At 38.8% G+C, this 18450-nt stretch overlaps 2 protein-coding genes across 3 annotated transcripts in view; one reads left to right on the top strand and one right to left on the bottom strand.

Moving 5' to 3' along the window:
• Positions 1-1422, top strand: part of glra1 (glycine receptor, alpha 1) — a 60958-nt gene extending 59536 nt beyond the window's left edge. The window contains exon 9 of the mRNA XM_016553646.1: positions 465-1422. Coding sequence (XP_016409132.1) covers positions 465-752 — 288 coding nt within the window. The 3' untranslated portion in view covers positions 753-1422. The remainder of the gene's footprint in view (positions 1-464) is intronic.
• Positions 1423-10472: 9050 nt separating this feature from the next.
• On the bottom strand, positions 10473-17569 carry g3bp1 (GTPase activating protein (SH3 domain) binding protein 1). Of its 2 annotated transcripts, none has more exons than XM_016553644.1 (12): positions 17418-17569; positions 16171-16287; positions 15951-16032; positions 15690-15863; positions 14269-14359; positions 14073-14163; positions 13626-13836; positions 13391-13492; positions 12661-12778; positions 11467-11595; positions 11261-11370; positions 10473-11175 (listed from the first exon to the last, which is right to left on the bottom strand). In XM_016553644.1, the coding sequence occupies exons 2-12, from the start codon at positions 16263-16265 to the stop codon at positions 10945-10947; spliced, it is 1434 nt and encodes a 477-aa protein (XP_016409130.1). In that variant the 5' UTR covers positions 16266-16287; positions 17418-17569; the 3' UTR covers positions 10473-10944. The 2 variants fall into 2 exon arrangements, with proteins under 2 accessions (XP_016409130.1, XP_016409131.1); XM_016553645.1 differs by having other exon boundaries at positions 11467-11592; positions 17418-17567.
• Positions 17570-18450: the final 881 nt, after the last annotated feature.

Raw genomic sequence — 18450 nt, 5'->3', positions numbered from 1 at the left:
CATTATTTTAGCTGAAGTATTTGTATCGATACCGTGTGTGGGGTAAAAGGCCCCTCTTGCCACCTCATACATTTATAAGATTTTTAAACAAAATAAACAACTTGAATGATTTATTTTCACACAAAATCTGTTGCTCCATTAAAATTCAATACAACGTATATATTTTTTCTGCAATTATACATTTTAGTCACAGTGAATGTCACATTTTTTCTTAAGGTGGGCCTTTAGCCCCGTTGTACCCTATATTTTATTTATTTAATGATTTTTTATAAATTGTTGATTCATTTCTTTTGCTTAAATGACCAGGCATCATGGTAAATTTGAAGGGCTATTTTTTTATTACTAATGTCAAATCTTCTCCCTAATTCAGTGCTCAAATATGTGCCCAATGACACTGGATTACACTATATATTACTGGTTTAAGGGTTAGTGTTTGACTAATGGGTTTCTTGACCGATTGACAGGAGGACGAGGCGGGAGACGGCCGGTTCAGCTTCGCCGCCTACGGCATGGGTCCGGCGTGCCTCCAGGCCAAAGATGGCGTGGCCATCAAGGGCAACAACAACAACGCGCCCACCTCCACCAACCCCCCTGAGAAGAGCGTGGAGGAAATGCGCAAGCTCTTCATAAGCCGCGCCAAACGGATCGACACGGTGTCGCGCGTGGCCTTTCCGCTGGTCTTCCTCATTTTTAACATTTTCTACTGGATCATTTACAAGATAATACGCAGTGAGGATGTTCACAAGCAGTAAAGAGATGCGAATCCAGCCGCCTCCACGCCCCTCCCCACGTCCCACCGTGCCCGCCTTCCTCTCACTGCAGCGCTCTCACTCGCTTACGGTGATGACTAGTCCCCGGAAGAGGTATTTATTCCTTTTTTTCGTCTCTTTCTCTCCTGTCCTCCTGAATAATCCGGACCTGTGCAATAGCAATGCAGTAAAATGCATGATATATGAATGTGGCAATATATTTACTAAAAAAATGAAAATGACTAAAAGTAAATATTCAACTAAAGAACTTCTGAACGGATGACTGGGAATCCAAGAGGAAAACTTGTCAAACTTTTTTTTGCAACTTGAAGACGTACTGCATTGCGAGAATACGGAAAAACATTACTGCTGTAATATATCGTATATTTAAATAATAATACTTCAGTCATTGAAAATGAAACATTTTTGGGCGTCTCGAGGCAGTTTGGGGCTTCCATGAATACACAATGTTGCTTTGGTACACGTGTCCTGGGGTCTCACGATGTTTCATTCTGATATCGATTATTAATGGATCTTGATGAGTGCCGGTGAAAAATATATCTTTATTCAAGCTATGATCAATGTGTTCCTCTATCTGTGCTCATTTTCAGGTTTCGTTTTGTTTAAAACATCAGATTATGTTCTGCTCATGTGCCAAACATCATCCTTTAGGTTGACCAAACAATTTCATCGATTTATTGATGTGTTCACCTTTGGATATATAAGCTAAATAAACAAACTCTAAAATAAATTAAATATTAGTATGTGTAAAATAAAATATACTTTTAACTCTTTGCATTCCTTGGTTTTGGCATTTTCATCATTCCAGAATATGTCAGAAACGGGCAGAAAGAAAAGCAAAGGGATGTTTCATAACTCATGTTTCATACAGTGTTATTTTTCTAAACGTGGTTTAGCCGTACAGCCCAGTGCCATGATAATAGATCTATATTTCCGACCAAATGTATATTACAGTGATTTTTCAGTCTATATGTATAAACACTGCATTGTGCAACAGAATAAACAATGCATAAAGGTTTCGTTTATGATATTTAGGATGCATCCTCATCTGGCTTCTCTATGCAATAATCGGATATGCAATTATTTTCAGTGTTCATCATGTTGAATATGGCCATTTTATTCTGAAGGCCCCCCCCCCAAAAATGCTATTTCATACATGTACAATTTTTTTCTTCCAGTCATGCTCATTTGCTGTCTGTGCATGGCTAGGGTTTTTTTTTTTTATTCTGAAGGCCCCCCCCCCAAAAATGCTATTTCATACATGTTCAATTTTCTCTTATAGTCATGCTCATTTGCTGTCTATGCATGACTAGGGTTTTTTTGTTTGGTTTTTTTGGCGCAGATGATATAGATGTCATTTTTCACTTTTGTAATGTTTTGTTTGACTGCCGAACTGAAGAGAAACACCATTATATAAAGTGAGCATGTGTCAGGCTGTGTGATAGATGCTCTGTGCAGGATATGCAAGATTTTGCCATGCGTTACATACTTTGTGTGTGTGTGTGTGTGTGTGCGTACAGGTTTATATATCCTGGTGGGGACTTAAACCTGAATACACACAGACTCATGGGGACTCGTGTCACGGTGGGGACCTAAATTGAGGTCCCCATGGGTACAAAAGCTTATAAATCATACAGAATGAGTTTTTTTGAGAAAGTAAAAATGCAGAAAGTTTCCTGTGAGGGGTAGGTTTAGGTGTAGGGTTGGTATAGGGCAATAGAAAATACAGTTTGTACAGTATAAAAACCATTATGCCTATGGAGAGTCCCCACAAGGATAGCTGACCAGACGTGTGTGTGTGTGTGTAACACTTTGTTTGTTTAAAACCAAAGAGCAGTTTACTCTGTTGTAATTGCCTTTCAGGTGTTCACGTTTTTTTGTCTTCATTTCATCCTGTTTGATGTGACATTGACCAATTTTGTAAGGCCTGTAACAATTGTAATTTATTCTGTTTTTCACACACATATTCAAGAAAACCTACAAGCGTATGTCTTTATACACTGCAGCTAGTTAGACATTTTGTGACGGTAAAATATTACCAAGAAGTACAAACTTCCATGTTGGTCTAAATAATGGTATCATAATATTTTGATGTATATGTATAATTTTGGTTAAGAGTGATACTTGAAGTTAATAGTTAATTGATGGCACATTTTATTTATTTAATAATTATTTATCTGTTCAATTTTTATTTTAAAATTTAAAAAATATATTTTTGAAAATTTTATTTTTGAAAATAAATTATTTATTAATTTAATAATTTAAATGACCAGGCACCATGGTAAATTTGAAGGGCTATTTTTGATTATTAATGTCAAATCTTCTCCCTCAAATGAATTGGCTTGTGATGCAGTGCTCTGAAGACTGGTTTACAGCTCACCAATGAAGACACTGGGTTACACAACATATTAGACCTCGCTGTATGATACATTAAGCAGAAACTGAATTCTACTCCAGTTGCTCACCAGAAATTCAAGGAGGAAGAACATTGTAATGTGAAACGCTATCCACACGCTTACCTCCACGGGCAGCACAATGTAGCAGGAACGCATTTCACACATCATTTGAATGTTCACACATGATGAATTGTGCTGAAAGGAGCGTTCACGAGTGGATCTGTAACACTGCAAACAATATTAATCATTGTTATTTCAAATAGTCACCAAACTAGTCATTCTTCCAGCGGGTTACACTTCATCTGTGAGACTGATAGAGGCACACGATGTATAATATACATCACAGTGTACAGTGTGGAAAGTGATAAAGTTGCTTTATACACTTGACGTGCTCATTCTCGAGTCAAAAACACATTTAGAGAACATTTGTAGAAATGACCGATTTCTTTATTAATGAACCCTGCTTAAGGCTACTCACGACGTCGCTGGACTGTCCCCAGGCCCTCACACACTCCACATGCTAAACACAATATACAAGACAACTTATAACAAATAATAATACTGGCTCGGGAACACAAGGACAATGTGATGTGAAATATGTGCTACGATTTGTTCTTTGGCTTAATAATCATGAAAATATCAATTTAATGTCCTGATGGTTTTAGAATCTTAATTTGAGGCAATGATTTTAGAGCAACTGCCCAGGAATTGTTGATCTCTGAGTGACGACGGACATGGCGATCATATGTAACCTGTATGCAAAACTGTGGGTACATTTTTATTTTTGCACAAGTTGGTACGGCCTTAATTTTGGGGTTTATTTGCTTCTATTGTGTATTGGCACAAAGTGCATCTCTTCATTCGCTTCTCGTCATAATCCGAGTGCACTTCCAAGCCGTGAAAAGAACAGCAAATTATTATTTTTTTTATGTTCCAATACTAAAACATGGAATTTAGCATGAATAGAATTAAATGGCAGATATTTTTGGCTTGTACAGAAATGTGAGCAATTTGAAGAAAAAAGGAATGTACCATTTCTGCTATAACTGTATATAACACAATATTTATTGAAATATGTCATAATGCTAAATCTAATTCTACTATTAAAGGTTTTCTGAACTAAAACATCTGAAGGGTTTGTGAGGATTGTGATGTTTATGTGAATCACTATGACCTGTGTGTGTGTGTGTGTGTGTGTGTGTGTGTGTGTGCGTTTCTTGAATTTAATTTATTCCAAGAAAAACATTCCATACCAACGGCTTGAATACACCTCTTCTGTGATGAACATGTTTTCAACTTCTGAATGAAAATTCTTTTTTATACTTTTATGGGGATTTAAAAAATGACAGGGTCGCTGTAATGACGAAAAAGTGTGGTGAAATTCTTCACAATATTTAATTTTTTTCTAAAGAGCAGTATGTGAAGCAGTTATGTTACTGCTTCTGCTGTTACTCATAATATATGACAAAAAAAAAATTGTCTGCCAAGTATAAGTCAGTATGATATACATATATCACATGCAGGAAGCTATAGTTCATGTCAAAGTCATAGTTGTAACAAAAACCATATGCATGGATGGAGTCCTTGCATAAGTCATAGTTATAACAAAAAACATATATATATATATATATATATATATATATATATAACAAAGTGATATCAGAGAAGATGCAAGGTCTGTTTGGATTATTGGTCAAGGTCACTAATCACTAAAGTGCTCAGTAATATTATTGTTAAGCGGGAATAACTCTTGTATTACAGTTCTCCCTCTTTCAAAATTTAAAAGTCAAAAGTCATGTTGAAATAGTTTTTAATATTCTTATTTTGAAGCATTTGTTTGTTTGGAGCTTTATATACCCCAACCAATTTTTAGAGGAAACTCAATTAAGCAGATTCAGGCACTGGAAAGTACACTTTGCACAAATTTCCCAGAGGCCCCGTATGGCTGCATTTGAAAACATCCATACTCGGCCTTATGGCCATCCTCGCTTCGGCTTTTAAATTATGCAAGTGGATTATGAACCACAAAGGCTCAGTCAATTTTTCCCCTCGCTTGAGTAATCTCCAGACCACCCGGCCCCTCTGACTGCCCGGCTCGTGCTTTACAGTGGGACTGGAATTACATTACAGCTGACAGTGAAAACCGCCGCGGGACCTGAAGCCAGTGAAACATGAAGGCTTTGACAGAAAAAAATTTCCCTCAATATATGAGAAATGAATATTTTCAGTCTGAGCTGGGAATCTTGAGCATTTTGTTTTATTAACAACTTTGCAATAAAATAAAAACTCTGGAGGTAAAATGTTTTGAAAGGGATAGTTCACTCAAAAATGGAATGAAATCTGTCATTATTTACTCACCATTATGTTGATCCAAGTGTGCATGAATTTATTTTGTGGAACACAAATGGATACATGATGAAGAATGTGCAGGTCACTCTTTTCCATGCAAATATAATAAATTCAGCTCTTAAAAGTACCAAATACGATATTTTTGTAAGACTTTGTAAGAGTGAAATTTGTTCATCTTTTGAATGAAATGGTTGATTCACTTTAAGGACTTGATTCACCCAAAAATGAAAATGTACTCACCTTCAGGCCATCACTAATGAATCCTCTGCAGTGAATGGGTGCCGTCAGAATGAGAGTCCAAACAGCTGATAAAAACACCACAATAATCCACAAGTAATCCACACCACTCCAGTACATCAGTTAGTGTCTGTGAATTACAATTCATAATTGTGTTGATTCATATTTATATTGTTAGGAAGATACTTTAAAAAAAAATTGAAAGTGCACAAACTCTACATAGTGCTATGGGCTAATTTTGTTGTGCAATAGCTTACACACAGCTCAAGAAACTGATTTCAAACTCTGAAATGAATTTATTTTAATTAAAAAGACAAGCAAACAGTCCAGTCATAAAATAAGAACAAATATATTAATTGCAAGCAATAGCACAAATAAATACAATAATAAGATACAAATAAAATTAATGGTGTTTTAAGTTTTTCAGGTAGGCCTAGGTCTAACAGTAGGCCAATATTCAGATACAGAATTACTACAAAAATTGAAAAACCTATTCAATTGTATAATAACACTTTTTTGGCACTTCACTGTATAAATATTAAAGGTGCAATAGGTGATTGACATTTTTTGTTATGCTGGTTGAAAGTCTCTTCACATCCTGATAGCAATCATTAAGTTAAGTGGTCTAAATGTATTTATCTGTATTTATATATTCTGTGGAAGGTGTAGGACCAAGAAATGTTCGTCCAATCAAAACATTCGGTCCGAGCGTTTTAATTAGCTTTCCTACCTGCCTGTCAACGTATGTATTAGCATACCTCTGCGCACCCGGTTCGCGCAGACAGGATACGTCATCAGCGCGTTCACGCACGCTGTGCAGACAGAGCGAGAATGGCAGACAAACATCAACAACCCGATCTTCCTTCCTGGTATTGTAGTACTTTTAAAGTTTTCTCACCGTGAATGACACATGATGTAGCCCAGCGGTTCCTAATTCCAGTCCTCGTGCCCCCCCGCTCTGCATATTTTGCATGTTTCGCTTAGTTAACACACCCGATTCAGATAACTAGCTTGTTAGAAGTGAGCTACGTGCATGTTCTGTGTTCCGATCGATATGATCCCTACACAGTGTTCATTGCTCCCTACTCCCTGAGCGGGGGAAATCCGTTGACGTTTACTTCACTTTGGAACATGGGCTGGAATTGGGAACCGCTGATGTAGCCTATTGTAGTAATGTTGTCTCTGGTATTCTGGTCTGTGAGCTTATATGCATTCAGGGGGCGTGGCTTTGGACAGCCATTGCAGGGAGGGTGGAACGTTTGCTTTTTTTAGCATTTTCCAAGATCTCCTACTGCACCTTTAATAACACAGCAGCAGGTTTATTTAGGCAGCTGTCTCTTTAAGACCTCACGCAATCTTCACATGGGTTTTGTTTTTCAGTTGTTTACGTTCACTTAATAGCCTGTATATAGTATATGGACTGTTTATATAAACCGACTGTGTTTACCTGACTACTTGCCAAGATGGGCATTTTGGCATAATTTTGTATGTATCTGGCCGTTTACACGCAATAAGGTTCAAAACACGACTCATCTGTAGTCGCGCGCATTGGGCGTGAGCGATTACTGTATTGAGCTCTCTCGCGTCTTCTTGCTTTTAAATGGTTTAAGTCGCTTGAGTGTTTAAATTGTTAAATTGATAAGGCTTAAAATCACTTGCAGTTAATATATTCCCTCAACTGAACTGTGGGAATTTACCGCGTTTTAAGCCATAACGTTAATAATGCCCGCGCTAAAATTCAAACCCTGTGATCGATGTAATGCTACATTTATCCAAATCTGTTCTGATGAGGAAACACATCTACATCTTGGATAATCTTGGATGCCCTGAAGGTGAGTACATTTTCAGCAAATTTTCATTTTTGAAATTAAATGAACTATTAATTTAAACAGTGGCATGCACAGATATCCGGAAGGGCTGGGATAAAAATGAAAGATTCGCTCATTTCTGTCTGTTCCTCACACAAACGTTGCAGAAGTCTTGTATAATGTAGTATAAATCATTCTGAATTGTTTTTTTTTTGGTTTTTTTGGGTTTAAGGCATAAAAGCATCAGCACCCATGAGGATTGCAAGGACAAAAGCAACCAATGCAATTCTTCAAAATGACATTTTAAGTTATACAATTTGGAACAACATGAGGGTAAGTAAATAACGACAGAGTTTTTATTTTGGGTGAACTAACCCAAAAATAGCTGTGCCGGTGTGTGTTGTGTTGTGGAGCCCAAGGCTTTGTGAGGGTCCAGCTGGGGGGCCGTATGTTTGGTGGGTTTGGCCAGCTGTATGAGGACATCTTGAGCTCATGTGGGTCATTGGGGGGTCTAGGGCTTCAAAATAAAGTGGCGGAGAGAAGCTGCACTTTCCCTCTCATGAATACTAATGCTGGGCCACTTGCTGGCACACCCTACATCACGGCTACAGCTAATCATACTCACTGTTAATCCAGTTTAGAAGGTGCTACAGTTGTGAGTTTTAGTCTGATGCAAGCACATGAATTCATAATTAGGCCCAGTAATCTCAGTAATGCAATCACACTGAGAAAATAGGAATATGATTGGCCGACGTGTGCCTCAGGATAAGGTATCTGTAAAGAACACTGCTGGGGCAATATAACATATTGATATTTGTTGAGAGTGGCAGCACAATATTGCAAAATCTCATCATTTTGGTGGCTGGGTGATGGATGTCTATAGGTGCAAAATTGACTTTTCTGTTATGACCAGCACTACCCGGCAGTAATGGAAGAAAGATTGAGCCGATGCCATGAGGATCTTCAGGTGCTGGAGCCTTTAGAAATTAGATTTGCATATATTCTCATACACACACACACATTATATATATATATATAGATAGATATACTATTTATCCCAGGGTTCCCACAACTTTTGGCCAATTAAAGATGCATTCAGTAGTTCTTCGGCTAGTGTTTAAGTACTGAAACCACAAAGGTGTTCGACGCTGCACTGCCATCTATCATCATGGACCAGCATTATAAGTTTTTATAGTTTTATGTAAATTACATTAAAACCTATGCTGGGTAGTAACCAGTTACACATGTAATCTGAATTACGTAGTCAGATTCCAAAATTAAGTACTTGTAATTAGAGTAAATCTAATTTCAAAATACTCAATCAGATTACGGTAAATTTTATGGATTACATGACTTCATGTTATTCACACAGTGGCAGTAAACTAATATTTTTTTATTCTCACTAATTCTTAACCTCTTAAGCAATTAGGCCATGTATGAAACAAATAATTATGCAAATTACTAAACACTGGTGAGGTATAGCTGTGAAACACTATTTCATGTTAATTAACGTTGGTTCATGTAAAACAGATTTCCAGATGTTTCTGTTAGCCAAACTCCTTACAATTATTATTATTATTGGTTACATTTTTCTAATATAATTATTAGGTTCATGTTATTCACACAGTGGCAGTAAACTAATATTTTTTTATTCTCACTAATTCTTAACCTCTTAAGCAATTAGGCCATGTATGAAACAAATAATTATGCAAATTACTAAACACTGGTGAGGTATAGCTGTGAAACACTATTTCATGTTAATTAACGTTGGTTCATGTAAAACAGATTTCCAGATGTTTCTGTTAGCCAAACTCCTTACAATTATTATTGGTTACATTTTTCTAATATAATTATTAGATTTTTATCAACTTACAAACCCACTGCAATTCTTATATTAAGCACAATTTGGGAAACCCTGGTGTAATGTAATGTTTAATGCATTTCATAATGTTGATATAAAAAGAGGAATATATTTTCTGCTTTTTTATATCTATGGTATGGTCTTTAAATGGTAAGTTTAAAACAAGTTAGATTAAAAAGTAATCTAAAAAAATAGTCAGAATACATGACCTAAAATGAGTAACTTAGTTACATTACTAACCAGTTTTCAATTTCATCATGTAATCTGTAATCGGTAACGGACTACAATTTGTACATAATCTACCCAGCACTGTAAATTAAAGCTAGTTTTGGAGAGTGGTTTATACAATTCCCTTACCTGTCCGACAAAAAAGAAGCAACTTTGGCGTCACATCTCACTTTCTCCATCATCAAATCTTCCTTTGTGATTTTTTTTGTCTTCCCGTCCCATCTTCTGGCTACAGAACTGCTCTTTCGACTGTACAGGTTATTGATTCTCCCATTGTTTACGCTAATAAAAGAACGATGTTGTTGCTTTTTCTTTTTTTTTTTTGCTCTTCGCATTACTAAGCAACATTATGCTTCTAGCATGTCTTTAAGAAGCACAAGCCAACGAGTGCAAGGATTCTCTGAAACTACGTGGGTCACATGATTTCAATATGACACTATTCAGATGACTGTTGACAAAAACTATTTCTTAATGTGTAAAGCTTAAATTAGTACTGTAATTTTGAAAGCACTTGTAATTTCCATGACTTTATCATTCATTACTGCTACATAAGAATTTTAAAATCAACGTTACAAAGCAATTTTAACCAAAGAAATATTCTGGATCTGAAGGGAGGGAAAAAAAACAATACTTTAACAGCACTTAAAAAAAAAAAAAAAAAAACACAATTCTAAGGAATGTTCTGGATAAGCTACAAGAACGCTACATTTATTTGTAGTTCCAAGCCTGGAAGCCCAATTCTTGTATTTCCACATTTTTCAATGGCTATAGGAAACCCTGTCCATATTTCTTCCCCCAGACAAGACACACCCATGCTTCAAAATAGTACATAGAGTTTATTTTGTTCTCTCAACAGTGGAGTTGTTAAAATGTGTTGTCATTCTTGATGAAGTGCAACAGTAGAAGGCAAACAGGATTCTTTACATGCTAGATAGTCACTCACACACAACCATGATTTGACTTGGCATCAATTCCAAATAAAACCATACTTGCACTTGACCTGAAAGCGGGTGCTAGCAATACACAGGATTGCCCAAGCAGTAAAAACACGTTCCTTTAAGAAACAGGGAGAGAACGCTAAAACCAAATGCTAGGTTTCTCCTTTCCCCAATTCAAGTAGTTTTGTTTTTCTACAACAAATTCAAGTTCAATCTCAGAAATAAAAGGAAGAGTCCAGATAAAGAAGAACAATCGCACTCCCGGGTCCTGGAGTGAGGGATGGAGACAGGGAACAGGGAAGCCATCCGTGTTATCCAGGGTGACTTGCATCAGCAGTGAATGACGTAGGAGCTGCCTCACTGACGTGGTCCTGCGTAGCGGCCCTCGCTGGGTCCTGTGCCTCGACCGGCTCCAAAACTGGGTTTCTGAGCCATGCCTCCGCGGGTGGGCGGTCCCCTTGACCCACCTACCCTGTCACGTGGTCCCCCCGGGCCTCTGGGGCGGATGTCCCGCCTGTCACCTTCACGGGCTGAGCGGGTCTTCTTCTCCTCTACGTTAAGCCGAACGTCTCCTCGCAGTTTAATGGGCTACAGCATAAAGAAAAGGTCATTCTGATGATCCCGCATTAGTCAAAACATCCTGTACCGGACAACATCTGAAAGCCACACATACCCGATTGCTGAGGATCTTCTGCACGGGCTCAGCGTCATCAAACACCACGAATCCAAAGTTAGGCAGCTTTCCACCGCTGTTGATTCTCAGCTCAAGGACCGTGCCGTACTCTGTGCGAGAGAGATGAGCAGGCAAGTCAATGCAGGAGGAGCTGATCTACATTTTAAAATCAGTTCAAGTCGAAAAATAATGCTTGCATCACTTACGTTCAAAGAACTCCTTGAGCTCGTTCTTATCCACGTCGTGAGGTACATTTCCGACAAAGAGTTGGTGGCTGTCAGGATACCGGACCGTTCGCCGCACCTCTGGTTCCCCGCTCTCACCCTCCCGCACTGCTAACCAGAGATTAAACATTAGATAAATTACACTGCCATCTGCATATGATGCATGTCCTTTCAAGTTGCTAGTGGACCAGTCATGATGTGTGCCCTTAATTTAACTTGCAATTTTGTGTGAGATGCTATTTATATGCAGACACGAGGTTCATTACAATGCTCAGGTCACCTTAAGCAGTTTTGCCAAAGCCAATAAGATTGTGATAGATTGCAAAACCAGCTAATCAAGTCTTTTGTAAAATCTTAAAAGGGTCATGATACGATTTCAATTTTTCCTTTCTCTTTGGAGTGTTACAAGCTCTTGGTGCATAAAGAAGATCTGTAAAGTTGCAAAGACTAAAGTCTCAAATCCAAAGAGATATTCTTTATAGAAGTTAAGAGTCAACCACGCCTACCTAAAACGGCTCGTTCTAACACGCCCCCACATGTCTACGTCACGATGTGGGAAGATTTGCATAACGCCACCCAAATGTTCACGCAAAGAAAGGCGTAACTTTTATTCTCGCTGTAGTATTGTTGCTGCCACCGCCGCCATGTCTTGAAGGCGCTACGTGTTTCGTTGTGAAAGCGAAACTACTTTGTTTGGTCTTCCAAAAGAGGACACGACTAAATCAGTGGTCAAGTTGTATTTACAACACTGTTCCAGAACAGTTCAACCCAAATATTCAGATGTGTGCAGCGCATTTTATGGAGGACTGTTTCCTGATCCTGGTAGAGTAGACTACAATGCCGGCTGTTAGTACGTTTTTTATATTTAAAGAACATTTCCGTCACACGCTTGAGGTATTCGGCCAATCACAACGCACTGGATAGCTGGCCAATCAGAGCACACCTCGCTTTTCAGACCGATGAGCTTTGTAAAAATCAACGCGTTTCAGAAAGGCGGGGCATAGAAGAGAAACAATAATGTACAGTATGTGGAAAATAGTGTTTTTTGAACCTTAAACCGCATAAACATTTCATTACACCAAATAATGTTCTTTTTAGCAACATCATATGACCCCTTTAAAAATGCATCAAAACATTCATGTGCACCCATACTAGATTGATTACACTTTTGCACACCTCCTGGCCTTGCTGTTCTGTTGGCTGGAGAGGGTCCTGGTCTTTGGTCACGTGGTCTCTGGTCTCTCTGGGGTCTCTGTGCTGTGGTCTGCATTTCTGCTTTCACCTCCACACGCGGCTATGGATCACAAAAACATCTAATCACCTAGTGCAATAAAACAGAGATTCCATGCAAAATTTAAAAAATATAATAATAAAACACCACACAATTATAATAATCTACAATCTGCTGTAGTTGTTAAAAAAAAAAAAATTTTAAAAAAAGTACAATCTACGGCAAGGTATAAAATGTAACAGCATTAATTGGTTTACAGAAAAGCAATATAGCCTAAAGGTATGTAGTAGAAATTTGGGATCTGGTCCCATCGATTGAAAGACTTTTACCCACAGCAGGGTTAATTTCATACAGTTTGTTCAGACACTGATCCCATTGATTTTGCCATTTATTGATGACTTAAGATATTGCAGACCGGAGGGTCATAGGAGTTGTATAAGTGAAATAAAATAAAACCCAAACGATATAAAACAATCTCACAATATTAAGTTAAACAAGAGGTTTTAAATTGACAAAATTAAGTTATTAATAGATCTTAAAATTGTCATCTCTTCGCATTAAAAGCAGAGCAGTCCATAAGGATACCTAATATAATAAACGAAAAAGCAACTAATAGCCAGGATAACCCTAAAACAAAATTCCTTGAGAGTGATCAGGTTGGTTGTGAACGTCTACCTGCGCAGATGGGACTCGGACAACATGTGGAGGGACTCCTGTGGCGGGGACCACTCCTCCTGGTGGGAGATTCTTGCTAGTGACTGAAGCCCATGAAGACGGCTGAAACAAAAAAGCATTTGACTTCACAGGTGATCTCACTTATCCGGTTTGTGATGACTGCACATCTTCACAAATAGAGGTCTATTGACACGAGAGAGACCCAACAGACAGTGATGAATGAGGGTGGTCTTACCCGGTTGTCCTCTGGCATGGCGGGTGCCGTGTCAGCAGGTGTGGGCGAAGAGGGAGATCTCTGGATCTTTTCCTCCATGTGAACCTCAGGCTCGCTGACAGGCTCCGGTTTCAGCTGCACAGCTGCTGGCTCAGGCTCCACCTCTGCTTCTGGCTCAGGCTGGGGCTCTGGGCTTACAGACACCTCTTCTTGCGGCGCCTCGGGCTCCACGCTGTAAACGCACAAACTTGTATGAAATTTGCAAACCATCACCCCTCTTTCTTGAGGGAATCATACCGAATAAAGATTTTGATTTCTAACAGACACCAGACAAAGTAGGTTACTGAAGAGTTGAAGTGTGTATGGTTTGTTTTGACCTACAACACACCTACATAGTTTGCATCCTGCCTTACTCAAATGACTACCAACAACTAGATTAAATGAGCCGCAAAAACGATTGCTAGTTACCAAGGCGGCTGTTCGTAGTACCCAGCAGACTCCTCCTGGACCACTTCAGGCGAGTGCACACGCTCCAGCTCCTCCACATCCTCCTCAGACTCTGTGAACAACAGGAAATAAATTAAGTCATCTGCTCACAGCGAGAGCGATTTGGAGACATTACTCTGAAGATCTCTGAAATACACCAATAATATCAGCTGCTCACCCTCAGGAGGTTCTGAGTCCGAGTCCCCAAACACTTCATCCTGGTACCGGAAGATATCGTTGTGTACGTAGAACTTGTTTGCAACTGATCCCTAAAAGATTACAGCAATGCAAAAAAATAATGAATAACAGAACATTATCTGAAAAGGAAATATTTTTTGTTGGCATAAATGCCAAATGTGCCTCAGAAATTATTGCATTTTATGAGCTACGTCTTGCACTAATCCAATACTGAAGATCAGAACAAGCGAAAGTGAAGTGACATGTGGCCAAGTATGGTGACCCATACTCTGAATTAGTGCTCTGCATTTATCCCCTGCACACACACACACCGTGAACACGACTCGAACCCGCAACCTTTGGGTTACGAGTCCGACTCTCTAACCATTAGGCCACGACTTCCCCACATGAAGCTGATGCTTTCATAACACACAAACCCTTTAACTCCACTCAGGATCAATATCTAGCCAAAGATTTCTTAAAGTCCGCAAGAAGTCACAATTGATCCCATTTACTTTCTTAGCACAAATTACTGGTCTGGTGGTGAACAATTCATCAGTGTTAAACGAAAGAAAACATCTGACTTTGCAATCTTAAAGAGGTCATTTCACGAAACGGTCGTCCATAAAATGCATTGCTGTTCTGTTGTAAGTAATCTTAAAGATTCCTAAATGCATCTACTTTCAGAAGGCCAAATAAAGTGCTTTTGCTTTCGCCTAGAAACACACAGCATCTCCCTGACATGGCTGCTTCAACACTAACTGCGGTTACTGAAACCACGCCTTCTTTCTTTGCATGAACGTTTGGGCGGCATTATTCAAATATTTTCACATAGTGAGGTAGATATGTGGGGGCGTGTTAGAACGAGCCGCTTTAGGGGGCATGGCAGAGTCTTAACTTTTATAAAGAATATCTGGTTTTGAGACTTTAGTCTTTGCAACTTCAGGGATCTTATCTATGCACAATCAGCTTGTAACACTCCAAAGAGAAAGGAAAACTTGAAATCACATCATATGACCCCTTTAAGATAAAATCTGATTTTTTTTTTCCCTCTGGCATTCCTTCAGCTGACGTTAGTTTGACATCCTTTAAGTCTAGAGCTATAGGCGATGAAGGCGTGCCTAGATTTTTTTATTTTTCTCATTCACTATTCAATTTCTCTCTGAAATACAGCACTATAATTAAGTTGACTGCGACTTTAAAATTCTTTGATGACTGAGTATTGTTTCCATTAAAACAAAATGCCTATCAACTCATTGACTTTTTCCACTTTGCAGGTCTTTGAATTCAGGCTTTGCTCAATGCAACCTCGCATTTAAAATGATTTACGCCTGCATTGGCATATGTTCAGAGACAACAGTTTAATTCACCCGAGGTCATGTTAACATTTTAAACCAATAACATTTATGACAATGTTCATACCTCAGGTGCCAGAACAAATGTCTGCATGAACTTCCTCATGGGCTGCATGTTATTGGACAGCTCCCCCAACACTTGCACCACCACTCCCTCGTTCAGGGTGGCGTGAGCATCGACATGCCTGATCTTAGTGTGACAATCACGGAAGCTCAGAGCCATCACCTTCTTATGGATTTCCTGTTCAGAAAGAAAAATATTGCATTGAGCTACTGAACTGAATCATAAACAGCATTAAAAATTCACAACACTTGTATTAAAACTCACAGACTGCCCATAGACCGCTTCAGCTGGTTTGCCATTATTGTCCAGACCACCGTGTACATAAGACGAGTTCTTGCCGTAAAACCTGAAAGACAAAGGAAACGTTTAGCTGCAATATGTACTACCACATTTTAAACAAGTAAGGGATTTCTGATCTTACTTTCCGCAAACCTCACTTGCATCTAACAAAGGAAATCTGAATATATAAGCAGTAAATTCGGACCTGTGCAGGTAGTCAGGAGCCTGGTTGAGCAGGGTGTAGTACTGTCGGACAAACTCTCGCCCGACAAGCTGGGCACTTGGCTTCTCCATCACCATTTCTTTGGTCAACTGGTTTCAACTGAAACAAAATGACTCATTAAAATCACCTCTAAAGAAGAAATCATCTTTTTATCAACCTCATGTTGTCCCAAACCCATAAGACTTACTCCTGAGGAACACAAAAGGAACTGTCAGAAACCTCTCCTTATGGGTTTGAACATGATGGGTATGACAATTAACATTTCTGGTTGAACCATTTTTTTTTTTTTTAAACTTCAGCTGCTAATATAGAGGTAAACTAGATTATGGCGAGGGAAACCAGGACCGACCGTTCAAGTGAAACTGAAACAAATCCCTTTGTTAAGCCCATCAAGATCGAGACGCAACGAGGCCGTTTAATGTCGATACCGTTTCTACAAAAGGGAAACTAAGTCACACCCAATAAGAACAGCATTAAAATTCTCGCAGATAGGCTGGTTTAGCTGCTCATCATGTAGGGTGGGACATCACTGCCAATGGAAAACCGCCACTTAATCAGATGGATGCATTGTGAAATTGACTCAAGTAGGCCCCAACACCACACGCCGCGTTACTATCTTAAGCCCGGTTCCTTTGTGGTCACGCGGAGACATAGGACGATATTAAAAACCAAACATTTATTCAGATACGTTCACCATTTCAGTCAAACACTTGATTTTCTGCAATCGTCTTTAATGAATCAGACACGTGCCCAGCACTTGTCGCATAAGCTTAGAAGAGATTATAGATATCAACAGTAAATTACCACATTGTACACGGAAAATGAGTTTAAGTGATCCTACATGGGAATACGTGAAAGACGCGTAACGCACCGTAATAGCTCGGTAAACGCGGGATCTCTCTTTGACGGAAATGTCGGCTGACGGTGAGGGAAACGCAGCTAAAGCTAATCCTCAGAGCGTCGAGCAACAAAAACCCACCCAGCGGCGAGTTTTACCGCTTCAGTCCGCAATTAAAGCGTAATATTTACCATCCGAAAGGTTTTATTATGAAAACCGGCGAAATCGTGTATTTATAGAAAACAGATCCGTCACATAAAGCACATGGCTATTAGCTGCGCACAAGCTAACAGAGGCAGTACGCTAACCGCATTAGAACACAAAAAAGGCTGCAAAAAATAAACGCTTTATATTTTTTAATACAACAGATTAAATCCAAAAATACACTTACCACGTGGGAATCAGTAATATATGTTTGTGTTGAATTTGAAGTGATATTATTGAAGCACCTCCTGCGCCGGTAGCTGTGAGGCTTTTAGCTCAAACACTGGCAGCAGCGCGTGTGGCGAATTGCCGGTTTTACATTAGCTCCTGCTAAATCAACGGTCCGCCTGCTCGCAGAACCCAACAGCCAATCAGATCGACGCAGTGGATTCGCGCATCCTATCAGCATTCGTTCTCTCGCAAAGCCTCCCAAATCAACCAATTAACGTCAACTATACAGACTGTTCGCAACCTATTAAAAACGAGAGCGAAAGGAAGGATCAGAACAAGGTTGTTAGGCCCGCATATGGACGTGAACAAAGTGGAGAATAGCAGTTGCGCGGCAGCTGCTCGTGTCGTTGCTTTAAGCGTTTTTTGTTTGCGAAACGAACGAGTTGCCAGGTGATGTCTGTGCACATTAGAAACTGTACACTACAAACATTACACTATCATTCTAAGTCGTGTGAGAAAACATTAAAATGAAGAAAGAGCAGATTAAGGTGATTCTTAAGAATGCGTGTGTGGAAAATGTGCAATAAGGGTTTTTCACTTCAGAAATTAAAATACATAAAAAATACTTCGAGCAAGGCAGTTTTAAGACCATTAACGTTTGCATTGTGAATGTGATCATTTATGGGATATTAATTTATTACAACTAAACATTTGCCTCTTTCTTGTTATTAAAATATTAGATAGTAATAATAAAAATAATAAATTTCAAAAGCGTTCTAATTACCGCAATTTGAAAATAATTTCAATTTAAGCATAGCACTATATAGGTAGGCCTGTTTATGCATCATGGTAATACTTGTTTTACAGACTTTAAATTATGCTGATTAACCCATTTAAGCCCACCGGCAACTATAGTTACCGCAGTTCATAGTTGTCATTTTCCTTTTGTAAGTATTTTTCTAGATGTAATCCATGTTTTATTTCTCAATGACATGCAAGCAAACAACCAAATAAAGGATTTCAAGAAGAAGAAAAAAAGGTATTCACTT

The sequence above is a fragment of the Sinocyclocheilus rhinocerous genome, unplaced genomic scaffold (genome assembly GCF_001515625.1).
Source record: "Sinocyclocheilus rhinocerous isolate Xijiao unplaced genomic scaffold, SAMN03320098_v1.1 scaffold44, whole genome shotgun sequence".
NCBI classification, from domain to species: domain Eukaryota; kingdom Metazoa; phylum Chordata; class Actinopteri; order Cypriniformes; family Cyprinidae; genus Sinocyclocheilus; species Sinocyclocheilus rhinocerous.
Note: the sequence above shows the minus strand (reverse complement) of the source record. Positions and strands in the feature narration are given on the sequence as shown.

What these genes read in the sequence shown, in the direction of transcription:
- g3bp1 (XM_016553644.1), bottom strand. Translation starts at nt 16,265, where the DNA reads ATGGTGATGGAGAAGCCAAGTGCCCAGCTTGTCGGGCGAGAGTTTGTC. An exon ending in TACTACGAACAGCCGCCTTG is followed by an intron (nt 13,837 to 14,072) that starts GTAACTAGCAAT and finishes GTGCGTTTACAG; the next exon opens with CGTGGAGCCCGAGGCGCCGC. An exon ending in GCTCAAGGAGTTCTTTGAAC is followed by an intron (nt 11,371 to 11,466) that starts GTAAGTGATGCA and finishes TCTCTCGCACAG; the next exon opens with AGTACGGCACGGTCCTTGAG.